This window comes from Octopus sinensis, linkage group LG1 (assembly GCF_006345805.1).
Source record: "Octopus sinensis linkage group LG1, ASM634580v1, whole genome shotgun sequence".
NCBI classification, from domain to species: Eukaryota; Metazoa; Mollusca; class Cephalopoda; order Octopoda; family Octopodidae; genus Octopus; species Octopus sinensis.
Window position 1 is genome coordinate 132,062,187 of NC_042997.1, and position 16,035 is coordinate 132,078,221.

At 39.1% G+C, this 16,035-nt stretch overlaps 1 protein-coding gene across 1 annotated transcript in view; it reads right to left on the reverse strand.

Moving 5' to 3' along the window:
* Positions 1–2,151: 2,151 nt before the first annotated feature.
* LOC115219272 (sperm-associated antigen 16 protein-like) overlaps positions 2,152–16,035 on the reverse strand; it is an 89,948-nt gene continuing 76,064 nt past the window's right edge. The window contains exon 18 of the mRNA XM_029789437.2: positions 2,152–4,073. Coding sequence (XP_029645297.2) covers positions 4,030–4,073 — 44 coding nt within the window. The 3' untranslated portion in view covers positions 2,152–4,029. The remainder of the gene's footprint in view (positions 4,074–16,035) is intronic.

The following is a 16,035-nucleotide window of genomic DNA, read 5'->3' on the forward strand; positions in this document are numbered from 1 at the left end:
TCCAACAAATTTTATTCAACAAAAACAATGACAACATGTAACAAAAACATCTTTAAATGATTATTCCAAAGCATATTCACCATCTACTTCAATTGCTGCTTCCTATTTGCTTGGCAGACAGTCAGGCCATCATTGAAAGACGTTTTTGTTAAATATTGTTATTGTTTTTGTTGAATAAAATTTGTTGAAAAAAAGCCGCAATAATTATGCACCAACCCAATATATTGTTCATGTAATATAGATTGACTTATAGACTGGTACTTGGTATAAGTGGCAAAGAAACATGTGACAGTCATGGGGAGAGAATGAAGAAACATGAATGGTCATAATGTTTCCAAAGTAGTACATAGAAGTCATGAAGTGATGAGAAATTCAGACAAAAAAGTATTGGTTAGGAGTTGGTAAGGACCTCCAAATAATTTTTTATAAGTCTTAAGTATAATAAAGCTATTCTTGAGATATATCCCATCAAAGGTTCAGTGAAATTATTTGATTGGACTGGTGGTACAGAGCAGAAAACCAAAGTGCTACATGTGAGGCACCAAAACCCACCAAAGGGCTTTCTGCCCTTAAGAAGAAGACAAAAAATCAGGATAACAGACATCTGCAAAAGCAACAATAACCTAATCCTTCAGGGTAAAGCACAGGTGTATAAGACAAGGCTATTGCTGCTGGATACTAAAGACTAAAACACCACCAGTTCCCACTTCATGGATAACTAAAAAAACAAAAATAGGGAAGTCACTTCATCAACAGCACCTGTAGCTACAGAGGTGGCGACCCAAGGCTTGGAAACATATCTCCCTCCAGCACAGAGCCAGTAAGAAGTCTTAGTTAATATTCCTAATTTGTCTTGGAAAAATGGGGAGGAAAAGAAACCTGAGGATAATTGAAAACCAGGTAGGATGGTTAATGTATTGTGAAATAAAAAATAGCTATATCATGATAGAATGATGTTTGGGGTCTCTGATGGGAGACAGGTGGCTCTAGATGTGAATAACAGTATATGTCACACCGTAAGGCTGGTGGCCATCTATGCCCCACTGAGGGGAAGTTGGTTAGATTTCTTCAAGTATCAGGAGACTTTTTTAATGATCTACTTGAAGGAGGAATGGCAGTCCCTAATTTTTTTAGGGCCTCTAAAACCAGTGTGAGGAAAGCAAAAAGTTGCTTGAGGAAAGCAAAAAATTGCTTGAAACAATGGATTCTGCTGAAGATGCCAAAGATATTCAAGAACCAGTAGGTGGCATTTTTCCAGTAGAGGGACTAAGTCTTCGACCTAAGAATAGAAACAGTTGATTTGATAGGCTTCCACAGTTTCTGTTTATCAAGTTTCACTCACAAGGCTTTGATGGTTGATCTGAAACTGTGGTAGAAGACACTTGCCCAAAGTACTGCCTTGTAAGATGGGATTGAACTCAAGACAACATTGTTGCAAAGCAAACTTCATTGCCACTCAGCCACACCTGCACCCTAAATCTTAGTCTAAGAAAAGAGGAATTAAATAGCTAAAATATTTTATACGGAAATTATTAAACCATATTCATGTGTATTTTCTTGTATTTATTTATTTTGCTTAATTATTATTTTTTGAATTCTCTGTCTGTCCTGCAACAATTTTCTTTTGATATGAAAATAGTACTACTGACCCTGAAAAGAGGAATAATAAAAAAAAATAAAGATTATATTGTCAAATTTTTTATTACTGTGATGAACACATGTGACATGCATTGTATAAGAATATTTGATTCATATAAATCAAGCAACAACTATTTAATATGGTATTAAATCTAGTGCAGTATATTTTATAACAACACTGTATTTTTTGCTGTGTCTGGGGAGAGTAATTTTCTTTTTGTGCCTTATAATTTAACACACTCACCAGTAAAATTTCAACTTATTTCTTATTTTTATTTTCCTAAAATTTATCGTGAAAATTTTACCGGTGAGTGTGTTAAATTATAAGGCACAAAAAGAAAATGATTCTCCTCAGACACAACAGAATATGCTTCAACACACGAACTTATATAAAGAATCTTGCAAACCAAATCCAAAAACGAAATACTGTATTTTTTATTTAACCAATATATATAATAAATGAAAATGCCAAAATACAATAGACTTTTAACATAGTTTCCACCAATTAGTTGTTGTTTTTTTTACAAGAGTTTAACTGTGGTGATATTTTATTTATTTTACTTTTGACATTTCCAGAATATTCTGTTCAATTCAAAGATATATGTCTTGAATAAATGAGTGAGATAGTTAGATAATGTTCAATAAAATTTGTCAGTCTGACCTTATCCACTCACAGTCAAAGTGAAAACCTCTACATGGTCAACCAATTTGCCAGAAATAGCAATCAAATTTCTCAGAAATAAGCACCCTGATGTCTTAAAAGTGAAATGGCACATTACATAATGTAATCATAGATAAATAAGAGATTATTATGACTGGAATGCTTTCTTATCATAGGTCTGAATGATCAGCGCTGAATTAGGGCTATACAACAATAACAACAACAGCAATAATTATTTAGATCTTTTGAGTACATTTTGTTCATTAGTATTAGTAGGGGTAGTAGAATGGCATCTAAATACTGACCACACCAACTGGGGCTGGGTAGATAAGCATTTAGAATGGAGGGTTGCAAAAGTCACTGAAATCTACTCAGATATTTTCAGGTGCATCGACAGAGAATGAATGGATTATCTTCATGTACTTCAGTGCACGGACTTTGGAAAATCAGAATAGGCCATCCAGATTGTACTTAGAATGTTTGTTAGTACAGCTGACCGAGTTAGTATAAGTAGTATACTTATTTTATGTATTTGATTGCACAAAACAAGAGTTTATGATATGTATACTCAATGTAGATTGGAGTTTTTGAAAAGGAAGCAGTTACTAAAAGCTGAACATGCCATTTAAAGCATGGAGAGTATATATTTATTGGATTAGAGTATTAACTGAATGGTCATTGACAAGCATAATTATAACTAATGGATGATGGGTAGGCCTGAAAAGGAAAATTAAGAATCTATTAAGAAACTGAAGTGCTGACAGGCAGCTACACCTGGGGCCAATTACAACCCCTTACCAAAGAATGAGACATATGGTGATCTCTTACTGATGTCATATGCTCCACAAAGAGTTATAGGATTAAGAAGAATCAGTGAAAAGCATTACATGCGGTGAGGTACTAGCTTATTTAACAGGAGCTGATAGGAAGGATCTTATAGTCCAAGTGGTAATGGTCAGAATGGCACTTGATCATGTCTTCAATGCTAAACACAAAGCTGTGCTGTCCAAGATAAAGTGAAACTATACAAAAGGTGTTCAGTGAGTCAGAGTGAAACAATCATGTCATGACAACTGAGCCATGATATGCCTGTGTCATTAAGGTATCATGACATACCTATGTCACCATTATATGGTGTTTAACAGACCATAGAGGTATGTGATATCTGATTGCAAGTAGATTTGTGCAGTTTTATCTGCAATATTTTGATAAGTTGTTTGAGAAGGGTGATGAACTACAAGGAGTAGGCTTTGATGTCTATTTCAACAGCCTTCCACAAATCATGGTAAAAAATGATAAAGTGAGAAAATCTGATTTCAGTAACTATTTCTGGTTGTGCAAGAGACAAGTCACCAAGATTGGATGGTCCATTTTCTCTACAAATTCTGTTCAGCATATGAGATTTGTTGGTCCAGGGAACAGGGTTGTCTGTATTGTACAGTGGTAGCTGATTGGTAATAGTGGTAAATAGCCACCATCCTTGACTGTTTTGTATCTCATACTCAGTCAAATAGTGCCGCTTTCATTGCTTTTGTATGTTCTAGCTCTTGAGTTCAATTCCTGTGGTGACAAAAGCAACTAGCATCCTGGGGCAGAATTATCTCTCATCTGAGTTATAGGAACCAAAGACAGTCACAAGTAACCTTGTGATTTGGGTAACACGAGAATCTTACTATAATGTCCATCTGTCTGTCTGTTCCCTCTTCACAGTCAAACAGCTGGATCAATGGTCACAAAGATTTTGAGACAAAGAAGGAGGTAATCAGGAATTTTGCTAGCAAAAGAAAGAGAAAAATGCAAAAAAGTATGATTATTTAGTGGATATTGAGTTTTGTATTAATAAATCACCTTTGATTTTTTTTTTTTAATTCTGGTGATGAGAATTAACTCTGTATACTTTGTGAATTTAGAGGGTTTAGATTTGTGACACTGTCCCTTTATTTCCCATCATAGATGGGCAGATTTGCTATCTTACTATAATGAGCATTATGTCTGTCTGCCCATCTCTTTGTCTGTTTCCTCTTCACAGCCAAATGGTATTTTTCGGGATTACAAAAACAGTTGTCAGGAAGGTTTTTAGCATTAAAAAATCAGAAAATATGATTATTTCATGGATATCGGTTTTTGAATCGATAAACCACCTTCGCATTTTTATTAAAAATTCACCGACCACTAGTAACTCTTGAGTTTCATCGTATAGTTCGTGGCCCCATCATAGATATGAAGGGGTTCATGAGGATTGTTAATAGTGAAAATAAAATGGAAAAAATGTGTGTCAGTATACAGTGTGTGCGATTATTTAGTGGTTATTGAAGTGTGTCAGTCTTAAGCAGGATTCGAAATGGCTAATTGAAGTGGCTGTTGTTTACATCTCAGTTTTGTCAATCAAAATAACCCATAGTACCAGAACATCCAGACATTATTCACACAGAACAGTGAGAGGTAAGTCTTAGTTTGATTTTTTGCAACACTAAAGATTCCGCTCATGTATTCACAGCAAACAAGGCACAGGGCCAGACTTTAGATCGTGTAGGTGTATTTTTATCCACTTTTACACATGGCTAGTTATACGTCACTATGAGTAGAGCAATGGACTCCAGTAATTTGAAAATTAGTGTCTACCAAACAGAAAATATCATCTACAAAGAAGTTTTGTAATCATATTGATATTATCGAAAGGAATATGATTCATAATTTAAACAAGAAAATTTGTGAACTTTCAATGTATAAGAGTATAAACAAGCTTAAAATAATATAAACAACTAAAATAAAAGTATATCTAAATAATATTTTTTTCTTAATACTTTTTATGTAGTGGTCGAAAGAAACTCTGACCTTTATTAGGAGGGGTCCACATAACCATTCATGATACAGAGGATGGGAGCCTATTTCAGTTCGAGAGTGAATCGTCATCACATATCACTTAGTTGCAATAGAATGCTGTATCACCAACAATAATGTGATTTCTCTAAGACATCACCCAGTAATCTATCAAGTCCATTTACACATTTTTCAGTACTTCCCTCTCTCATTTTATGCCTCCATTGTAGATGAGTAGATTTGCTAGTTCAGAGAATTTTCATATTTAATTTTACTCTTCAAAATTGCGACAAATTATTGAACATCAAAATTAGTCATCATCATTGTTGTAATCATTCCAGTAATAATCTAGATCAGACCAAACACTGTGGATGCAGACATGGTGGTGTTGTTGAGATGTTCACTTCACAATCACCTTATGATACACTGTGTCTTCTACTAAATCTTTGAGCAGCCCAAACCATGTGACAGAAATTTGGTAGACAGAAACTTTTGTGGAATTTTATCAGATGGCTATCACTGCATCATTCTGTCATTCTGTAGTAGCAAGTTTGATATCCTTGCTCTGTTGTATGACCCAGCCCAGTGGTATGGCTCATTATATTTAGTAAGACTGGTAATGAGGTATTCAACTGAAGACCTGAACAAGGTAGTTGAAAAAGGTAACTGAAATGGTACTCCCTGATATCCTTTTAATGATTTATTGCACAAGCCATGCAGAATCACACAAGCTAAATATAGTCTCAAACCCAGTGTGATCATACTGACCAAATGTAATCGCACTAAGTAAATATTGCACAAGCTAAATATAGTCTCAAACCCAGTGTGATCATACTGACCAAATGTAATCGCACTAAGTAAATATTGTTTTTCAATTTTGGTGCAATGCCAGTAAGTTTGGGGAAGGGAATGTATCTATTACATCAACCCCAATGTTAACTGGTACTTACTTTATTGACCCCGAAAAGATGAAAGGCAAAGCCAACCTCGGCAGAATTTGAACTCAGAATTTAAAGACAGACGACATACCACTAAGCATTTTGCTTATCATGCTAATGATTCTGCTACCTTACTGCCTCAGGAATAAGGCAAATATTGACAGGAACCAAATAGGATACCATCATCATCATCATTATCATCGTTTAACGTCTGCTTTCCGTGCTAGCATGGGTTGGACGATTTGACTGAGGTCTGGTGAACCAGATGGCTGCACCAGACTCCAATCTGATCTGGCAGAGTTTCTACAGCTGGATGCCCTTCCTAATGCTAACCACTTCGAGAGGAAGGGCATCCAGCTGTAGACAATATGGATTAACTATAGAAACTATAGACACTGACTTAATGTAGTTAGACAGACTAAACATAGTCACCTTGAAAAGTGCTTATCTATTCAAAACAACACCTAGGTCGCAAGAGCCATTTTTTTTCAAAAATTTGCAAAAATTATTTCTAAGCAATTAAAGCCAAAACAATGAAGTAAGCAAGAAGTATGTAAACAATACAGGAAATATATCTTTGTTTAGAAACAAAATTCTTGTGATCGTGCCAAAAATGTTATTCTTTCTTCCTTTTCAAATATTCTTAAATGATTTAAAACAATTTAAAAAAACAATAACTTGATTAAAAATAGCAAGACACCTGCCTGACTGTATGTATGTATGTATGTATGTATGTATGTATGTATGTATGTATGTATGTATGTATGTATGTATGTATTTATGTATGTATGTATGTATATATGTATGTATGTATGTATGCATGTGTATGTATGTATGTATGCATGTATGTATGTATGTATGTATGTATGTATGTATGTATGTATGTATGTATGTATGTATGTATGTACATACATATGGGTGCTGTGCTTGTATGTGTGCATGTGTATGTATTTAAACCTAAGCTGTTTATATATATATATACAAATTGAGATAGGGGTTGTGAGTGCAACCCACCATGGGATAACATATATCCAATATACTGCCAGTAAAGCACCCAACAAAGTTAATACATAAATGTTAAAAATTGCGATGCAATTAATTCATTTTGTATTATATATTTTGTATATATATATATATATATATATATATATATATATATATATATATATATATATCTACCTATATATATATATATATATATGCTGTGGGCACGTAACAATCACCATCCGATCGTGGCCGATCGCCAGCCTAATCTGGCTCCTGTGTCGGTGGAACATAAAAAAAACACCATCCGAGCGTGGTCGTCTGCTAGCCTTGTCTGGCACCTGTGTCGGTGGCACATAAAAACACCATCTGAGCGTGGCCGTTCGCCAGCCTCGTCTGGCACCTGTGTCGGTGGCACATAAAAACACCATCCGAGCGTGGCCGTTTGCCAGCCTCGTCTGGCACCTGTGTCGGTGGCACATAAAATCACCCACTACACTCTCGGAGTGGTTGGCGTTAGGAAGGGCATCCAGCTGTAGAAACACTGCCAGATCTGACTGGCCTGGTGCAGCCTTCGGGCTCCCCAGACCCCAGTTGAACCGTCCAACCCATGCTAGCATGGAAAGCGGACGTTAAATGATGATGATGATGATGATGATATCATATATATATATATAATGTTTATAAGTATGTATGCGCATGTGTATGTTTAGGTTTCTCGTTCTGTTGGGGATAAGTTTGGGCAACTGATGTGCTGATGATATTTATTGTGGCAGAAGCACTTGTCTACAGGTGTCCTGTTGTTGAAAGTCAATCAGACTGTTCTTTTTCCTTAACAGCATATCAGTTTTGGAGACTTTTTGATTCTTGAGAGCAAATCTCTTTCTCATTTGGAGTTGGTCCCAGCTGCTAATGAGTGATTGCTGTAGCTTAATTGGAAGTAGAGATAATTTCAATGACTCAAGCATGTATCCAATGACAACAATATTTAAACAAAATTGGTCACAGAAAGCTTTCAAGTACATCGTTGTCATCATGATTGTTGCCAATGCCATCATCGTCATCATCATCATCATCATCATCATCATCATCATCATCATCATCATTGTCATCATCATCATCATCTTTTAATGTCTATTTTCCATGGTGGCATGGGTTGGATGGTTTGACAGGAACTGACAATGCCCTCCATATCTATAAAGCACCTGCTGGGCTAATGCCACATAAAAAGCACCCAGTACACTCTATAAGTGGAGGTGCAATGGCCCAGTGGTTAGGGTAGTGGGCTTGTAGTCGGAGGATCGCGGTTTCGATTCCCAGATCAGGCGTTGTGCGTGTTTATTGAGCAAAAACATATAAAGCTCCACGAGGCTCTGGCAGGGAGTGGTGGCGACCCCTGTTGTATACTTTCACCCCAACTTTCTCTCTTTCTCTCTCTCTTCCTGGATTTTGAGTAACGCTGCAATCGACTGGTGTCCCGTCCAGCTGGGAGGGAACACATATGCCACAGAAACCAGGAAACCGGGCCCATAAGCCTGGCTAGGCTTGAAAAGAGTGCATAAATAAATAAATAAAACACTCTATAAAGTGGTTGGCATTAGGAAAGGCATCCAGCCATAGAAACCATGATAAAACAGACAATTGGAGCCTGGTGCATCTCTCGGCTGGCCAGCTCCGGTCAAACCGTCCAACCTGTGCCAGAATGGAAAATAGATGTTAAATGGTGATAATGGTAATGATAATGATGACGTATGTGTGTATGTGTATGCATGTGTGCATGCGGTGGGGGATGCGGAGGCAGTACTCTTGTCTTAACATCATGTCATTGCAAATAAGCATCACCTCCATACAAGAAACGTTTGTTTCCTGGTTTCCATGGAAAATATGTCTGGCCAGGGGAAATAGGTGAGGGCTGATGACAGGAAGAGTATCTAACTGCAGAAAATCTGCCTCAACAAATTTTGTGTGACCCATGCAAGCATAGAAAAGTGGACATTAAATGATGATGATGATGATGATGATGATGATGGTGGTGGTGATGACGATGATAATGATGATGATGATGATGATGATGATGATGATGATGATGATGATGGTGATGGTGATGATGATGATGAAATTGCTCATTTGAAGGTAGAGGCTTTTGGATTTTCACAAGCATCTTATCATTTCTTACTAAGTTTCTCCACAAACACTTCAACAGATCTTTCATGTTTAGGCAATTATCAAAGCTTAGTTATTCTGTTATTTGAATTCTACATTCTCTGTGGTTTAGACCCAAGGCTCTTACTTGCGTTCTGATTTTACCTTATCTTATTTCCTATCCTTTCATAACCAATATGTGCAGTGTTTACTAATTCAGTCAGCCTGTTCAACTGCCAAGTTCAGCAAAGTGTCACTGGCTTTTATAACAAGTGCAGTTGGCTTTTACAGGTGTGGCTGATGTCTACAGCATGTGAAACTGGCGTTTACCGCAAGAGCAAATGGTTAACAGGAGCCAATAGTTAAATGCTGACCAAAAAAGAAGGGAAACATGTGAGAATTATGTTGCAGCAAATCTGACATATTTATTGTGTCATGTGACCTTGCCCAGTGGTCACATGATCCATGCTCTTTGATGAGGTTGTCAATTTGATGGAGGAGATGAACTCAGTAGTTAAATATAGCAATTGAAGCAAGTACACAAAGAGCTTATTACAATGACCATTTGACCATTGGATACCTTTAGTAGAATTCAACATAGCTATAAGCAGTCAGACTGAGTCTCTGGTTAGAAGATAACTTATGAGTTGCAATTCCTTTCTACCTCTTCTTGAGCAGTGTTAGAGATGCTGCAACAGAAATAGATAACGAATACTGCCCTTCCACCCTTGACTAAGCTGTAAAATGTAATTAAAAGCAGGCATAGGAGTGGCTGTGTGGTAAGTAGCTTGTTTACAAACCACATGGTTCCGGGTTCAGTCCCACTGCATGGCACCTTGGGCAAGTGTCTTCTACTATAGCCTCGGGCTGACCAAAGCCTTGTAAGTGGATTTGGTAGATGGAAACTGAAAGAAGCCCATCGTATATATGTATGTATATATATATATATATATATATATATATGTGTGTGTGTGTGTATATGTTTGTGTGTCTGTGTTTGTCCCCCCAACATCGCTTGACAATGATGCTGGTGTGTTTACGTCCCCGTAACTTAGCGGTTCGGCAAAAGTGACCAATAGAATAAGTACTAGGCTTACAAAGAATAAGTCCTGGAGTCTATTTGCTCGACTAAAGGCGCTGCTCCAGCATGGCCGAAGTCAAATGACTGAAACAAGTAAAAGAGTAAAAGAGTAATATGAACACCTTGGGCAACCTGGGCTGACCAACACCTTGTGAATACATTTGATAGAAGCTGTGTGAAACCCATCGTATATGTGTGTGCGTGTGTGTGTGTTTGTTTGTCTCTTCCACCACTTAGCAGCCAATGTTTGTTTGTTTTCATCCTTGTAACTTATCAGTTTGGTGAAAGAGGCCAATAGAATTAGCACATGACTTTAAAAATTAGTCCTGGGGTGGATTTGTTTAATTAAGCATTTCAAGGTGGTGCCCTAGCTTGGCCATGGTCCAATAGATGAAACAAGTACAAGATCAAAGATAATAAGAGTGCTAACAAAATAAAAGAAACAATAACAAAAACAAACAAAAAGAAAACGAGATTAAATAATGATCGCTAAGTATGGACCAATGTAGTGTAGAGAGTTACATCAATGTTCAATCAAATTGTAATTATATTCATAATAATAAGAAAAATCGTTAGCATTAATGGCGTTTCCTGATAAGTGGGATAAGGGAGGGAACACCAAATTATAAATTGATGAAAACTTAAAAAGAGATGCACAGCTGGGAGTGAGTCTGTTATTTGCAAGGTACAGAACAAGTTAGGAAATTGATTGGTTGAGAGATAACAATATTTAATTGACTCAGAATATCATGATAGAAGACAAAAATAGACAAAAACATTTATTCTTTGCTTGGATATTGTGGACAGTAAAATTGATGAAGCACTGGGCTAAATATCATACAGTACAGTAGTACCTTGGAATTTTGAACGACTCTGATTGTGAATAAATCATATATATATATATATATATATATATATATAGATATAGATATATCATCATCATCATTTAATGTCCGCTTTCCATGCTAGCATGGGTTGGACGGTTTGACTGGGGTCTGGGAAGCCATGGAGGCTGCAGCAGACTCCAGTCTGGCTTGGCAGTGCTTCTACAGCTGGATGCCCTTCCTAATACCAACCACTCCATGAGTGTAGTGGGTGCTTTTTACGTGCCACCAGACAAGGCTGGCAAATGGCCACGATCGGTTGGTGCTTTTATGTGTCACCGACACGGATGCCAGTCAGGCGGCACTGGCATCTGCCACGTTCGGACAGTGCTTTTAACGTGTCACCAGCACAGGTGTCTTAACTACAATTCCCATTTGATTTTCATTTTGATGTTGGTGTTGACGTACTTGACTTAATAGGTCTTCTCGAGAACAGCGGGTCACTCTACGATCCATGTTTAGCACAGCAGGCCGTCCTGCAAGCTATGAACTCACTTAATTTGTCAGATCTTCACAGTCACAGCATATCTCAGGTATCTCGGTCTTCGTCATTTCCTCTGTGAGGCCTGACATGCCACCAGCACGGGTATCACAACTACAATATCCATATGATTTTTATTTTGATGTTGATGAACTTGACACAATAGGTCTCTTCAAGAGCAGCAGGCCGTCCTGCAAGCTATGAACTCACTTCATATGTCGGGTCTTCAAAGTCACAGCATATCCCCAGAGGTCTTGGTCTTTCATCATAGCCTCTATGAGGCTCAACGTACGAAGGTCATGCTTGACCACCTCATCCCATGGGTCTACCTCTACCCCGGATTCCTTCAACAGTTTTGGAGTGTCACTTCTTCACACATCTCTCCTCATCCATCCATAGTACATGACAATACCAATGCAATCATCTCTCTTGCATGCTGCATTCGATGCTTCTAATGCCCAACATTTCTCTCAGGGCGCTTACACTCTGTCGTGCATGGACACTGACATTACACATCCAGCGGATCATGCTAGCTTCATTTCTTTCGTGCCTACGCATGTCCGCCACAGTCACAGTCTATGTTTCACTGCCGTGAAGCATGGCAGTTCGCATACATGCGTCGTACAATCTACCTTTCACTCTGAGCGAGAGACCCTTTGTCGCCAGTAGGGGAAGAAGCTTCCTAAACTTTGACATGGTTATTCTTATTATAGTGGTAACGCTCTCTGAGCATCCACCCCTGCTACTAACTTGGTCACCTAGGTAGCAGAAACTATCAACTACTTCTAGTTTCTCCCCCAGGAGTGTAATGGAATCTGTTTTCTGAGTATCAATGGTGTCTATTGTCCCTGTGCATCTGTTGCACATGAAAGCTATCTTCTTGGTTAATTTTCCTTTGATGTTGCTACACCTCTTATGTGTCCATAGCTTACACTGGGTACATGTTATGGAGTTTTTACCTACACCTTTTCTACAGATCGAGCCAGGCCACCTACCTGAAGGTGTGTGTGGTGAGTTTGCCTTCCTACTTACTAGAACTTTGGACTTTGCTACATTGACTCTAAGGCCTTTTGATTCTAAACCACACACGAAATTTCTTCTCTAGTTCCGGTAGTGATTCTGCTATGAGGGCTAAGTCATCAGCATAGAGGAGCTCCCAGGGACAACTCATCTTAAATTCCTCTGTTATTGCCTGGAGGACTATGATGAATAGAATGTACTGAGGGCTGAGCCTTGGTGGATGCCAACTTCTACCCGGAATTCTTTACTGTACTTATTGCCAATTCTAACCTTACTAACAGCCTCTCTGTAAAGGGCCAGTACAGCCCTTATTAACCATTCGTCAATCTCCAGTTTCCACATCGCCCACCAGATAAGGGATCGGGGGACCCTGTCAAAGGCTTTCTCCAAGTCCACAAAAGCTAAGTATAGGGGTTTATCTTTGGCTAGGTATTTCTCTTGTAGTTATCGAACCATGAATATGGCATCAGTGGTACTTCTACCTGGCACAAAACCGAACTGCATCTCATCTAAGCAAACTCTCTCCCTGATGAGATGGGCTATGACCCTCTCCGTGACCTTCATTACCTGATCCAGCAGTTTGATATCCCTGTAGTTATTTCTATCTAGAGCATCACCTTTACCCTTGTAGCAGTTGACTATTGTGCTGCTATGCCAGTCATTGGGTATGACTCCATCATGAACTACCTGGTTTACAATGCGGGTGACTAGGCCATAGCCCACACCAGATGTTTTAAGCATCTCGGCAGTGATTCCTGATGGGCCAAGGACTTTTCCTGACTACATACCCTTAATTGCCTTAACTACTAGGGAGCTATCTATACGGATAGCTGGTCCTTCTAGATCAACGTTTGGCAGGCTCTCCTCCTCCCATTCATTCTTCACATTCAGCAGTCTTTCATAGTGGCTTCTCCAAGCCTCTTTCTTTTCAGAATCACTAAAAGCAAGTGCACCATCATCCATTCGAACACATTTCTCTCCTGTGACATCACAATTTTCTCTCACACACTGCCTTGCAATCCAAAATACCTCAGTTCTTTGGTCCTCACATCTCTGGACATTGGCAAACTTCTTCTTTTCTGCTTCGCTCTTGGCTATGTATACCTGCCACCCAGCCTCCCTTCTGGCTACTTGGTACAGTTCCCTGCTACCCCCATCCTTCCAGGCTTTCCAGGCCTGTTTCTTTGCTCTAATGGCTTTGTCTACCGTACTATTCCACCACCACGTAACTCTAGGTCTGGAAGGGACTTTGCACCAGCCACAGACTTGGTCTGTGGCACTCAGTAAGCTGTCCCATAGGAATTTCCAGCTACCTTCTATGTCTGATGTCTGTAGCTCCTCCTCCCTCTCCTCAAATTTCTTGATGAGGATGTCCCTAAATCTCAGATCATGTGAAGGGTTCTTTAGCCTCCAAATCCTTCTTTTTTGGATTGGTTTGCGTCTTGGTATCCTTCTGGTCTCGAGACTAAAGTCACTAATAACTAGCCTGTGCTGGGGAGGGAGGTACATTCTTCACCCAGGAGGGTCTTTGTATTTAAGAGTAACCCTGCATCCCGCTGTCTGGTGAGGATGAAATCAATCTGGCTAGCGAAGTCCCCCGATTGATAGGTTATAAGGTGGCTGTCTGGCTTCCTGAAGTTAGTGTTGCAGAATAAAAGATTACATGCATCACAACTCCAGTAGCCTGGTTCCCTCATCATTTCGGGTGCCAATTCCATGGCCACCGTGTACCTCAGTGAAGATACCTGCTTCCTGCCCGACATTCCCATTAAAGTTTCCAGCCACAAAGACGAGGTCATTGCCACTCGTCTTTGAGGTAGCCTGTAGAAGGGTGTCATAAAAGTGGTCCTTCTGATCATTTGGTAGCCCCGCATGTGGGGTGTAGGCAGAGATGATAGTAGCTGTGCTATTCTGCAGGAGTAGTCTAAGCTTAAGTACTCTATCACATACCCTAACAACCTCTATAACCTTATCCACCCACTTCTCTGAGAGGAGAATGCCTACACCCTCTATACCATCCATGTTACCTTGCCAGAAGAATTTGTACCTATGTGCTTAGCCTGTGAAGCTCCTCTCCATCTTACCTCTTGTATGCAGCATACATCAACCCGTCTCCTTTCAAGCATCTGTACAATCTCACTAGACCTACCTTTCATTGTGCCAACATTGACAGTGCTAACTCTAAAAACTGGGAAGGGAATGTGGGGTGAGGTTTGGGTGGGAGGGATGTTATTCAGCACCTGAAAAGAAAAAGGTTGTTGTGGTGGTGTTCGTTTGTTTGGCATGCTTCATCCTTTCTTTTTCTTTTCTTCCTCTCTTCCAACCTGACAACATTCAAGCATGTTAAGGATGTTGGCCCTACCGGAGGTAGAAGCTGGTGTTAGTAGCATTGTAAGCATAAGCATTATGGTCATGAATGATGCAGATTCAAGCAGGGTAGCAAATTGGAAAATATGGATACTCCAATGTTAGGTTACGAGGGTGTCAGCTGAAATGGTTGCATTGCCTAGGCAGAGGGGGATTGCAGGGATAAAGAAGGGTACCACCAACGAGGAGGGTTCAGACAGATGGAGGAAACAAGCTCATTCCTATATATACACAAGCACACCCACACTCAGAAATAGGTACACATGGGCAGCCGAACAGCTTTCTGGTTCACTTCACTTCATAGGGCCAAAGCATAATTTATTCATGAGCAGAGGCATTTGTAAACCAAGGTACTAATGTATTGAATGAATATGAGAAAGACTGGAGATAAAATATGATTTATTTGTGATCAGAGTTGTTTGAAAACCAAGGTTTTACAGTATTTGGTTTAGTTCTTTACATTCTGTTTATAAATTGTGATGGAGTCAACTTTTGTCTTTCATCTTTCAGAGGTCAATATCAGGCAAGTATTTGGGTTACATGACAGGTTATACTTTTTCTAAAAAAATTTCTAGTCTTGTGTCTATGTTGAACAAATTATTTGTTTTCAAAACAGCTTTGCTTTGCCCAACTCCTGCATTTTTTTAATTCTTAGAAGCATGCACATGCATACACATACACACAAGGCTCAGCACACTTAGAAGTAAAACTCAAAATAGCAAAACACCGACTCACCCAGAATAAAAATATGAAAAATATTATAAATCTCTATGTTATCAAGTACCCTTTCTTCAGGTGGCAAATACTAAATGTTGTGGTTAAATGGGGGTCCACATAGTCACCAGATGCTGGTTGGGTGAGCACCATATTGGGCTAAAACATCCAATGAATGACGCAAACCCCAAGTCCTACTTCAACCTCCTCATGGTACCACCTGGATGTAAACCAACAAGAGAGGATGACTGCAGGTGCCTGGTGCAGTATAACCAAGCTGCTCTGAGCAGATGGGACTCTTTAGC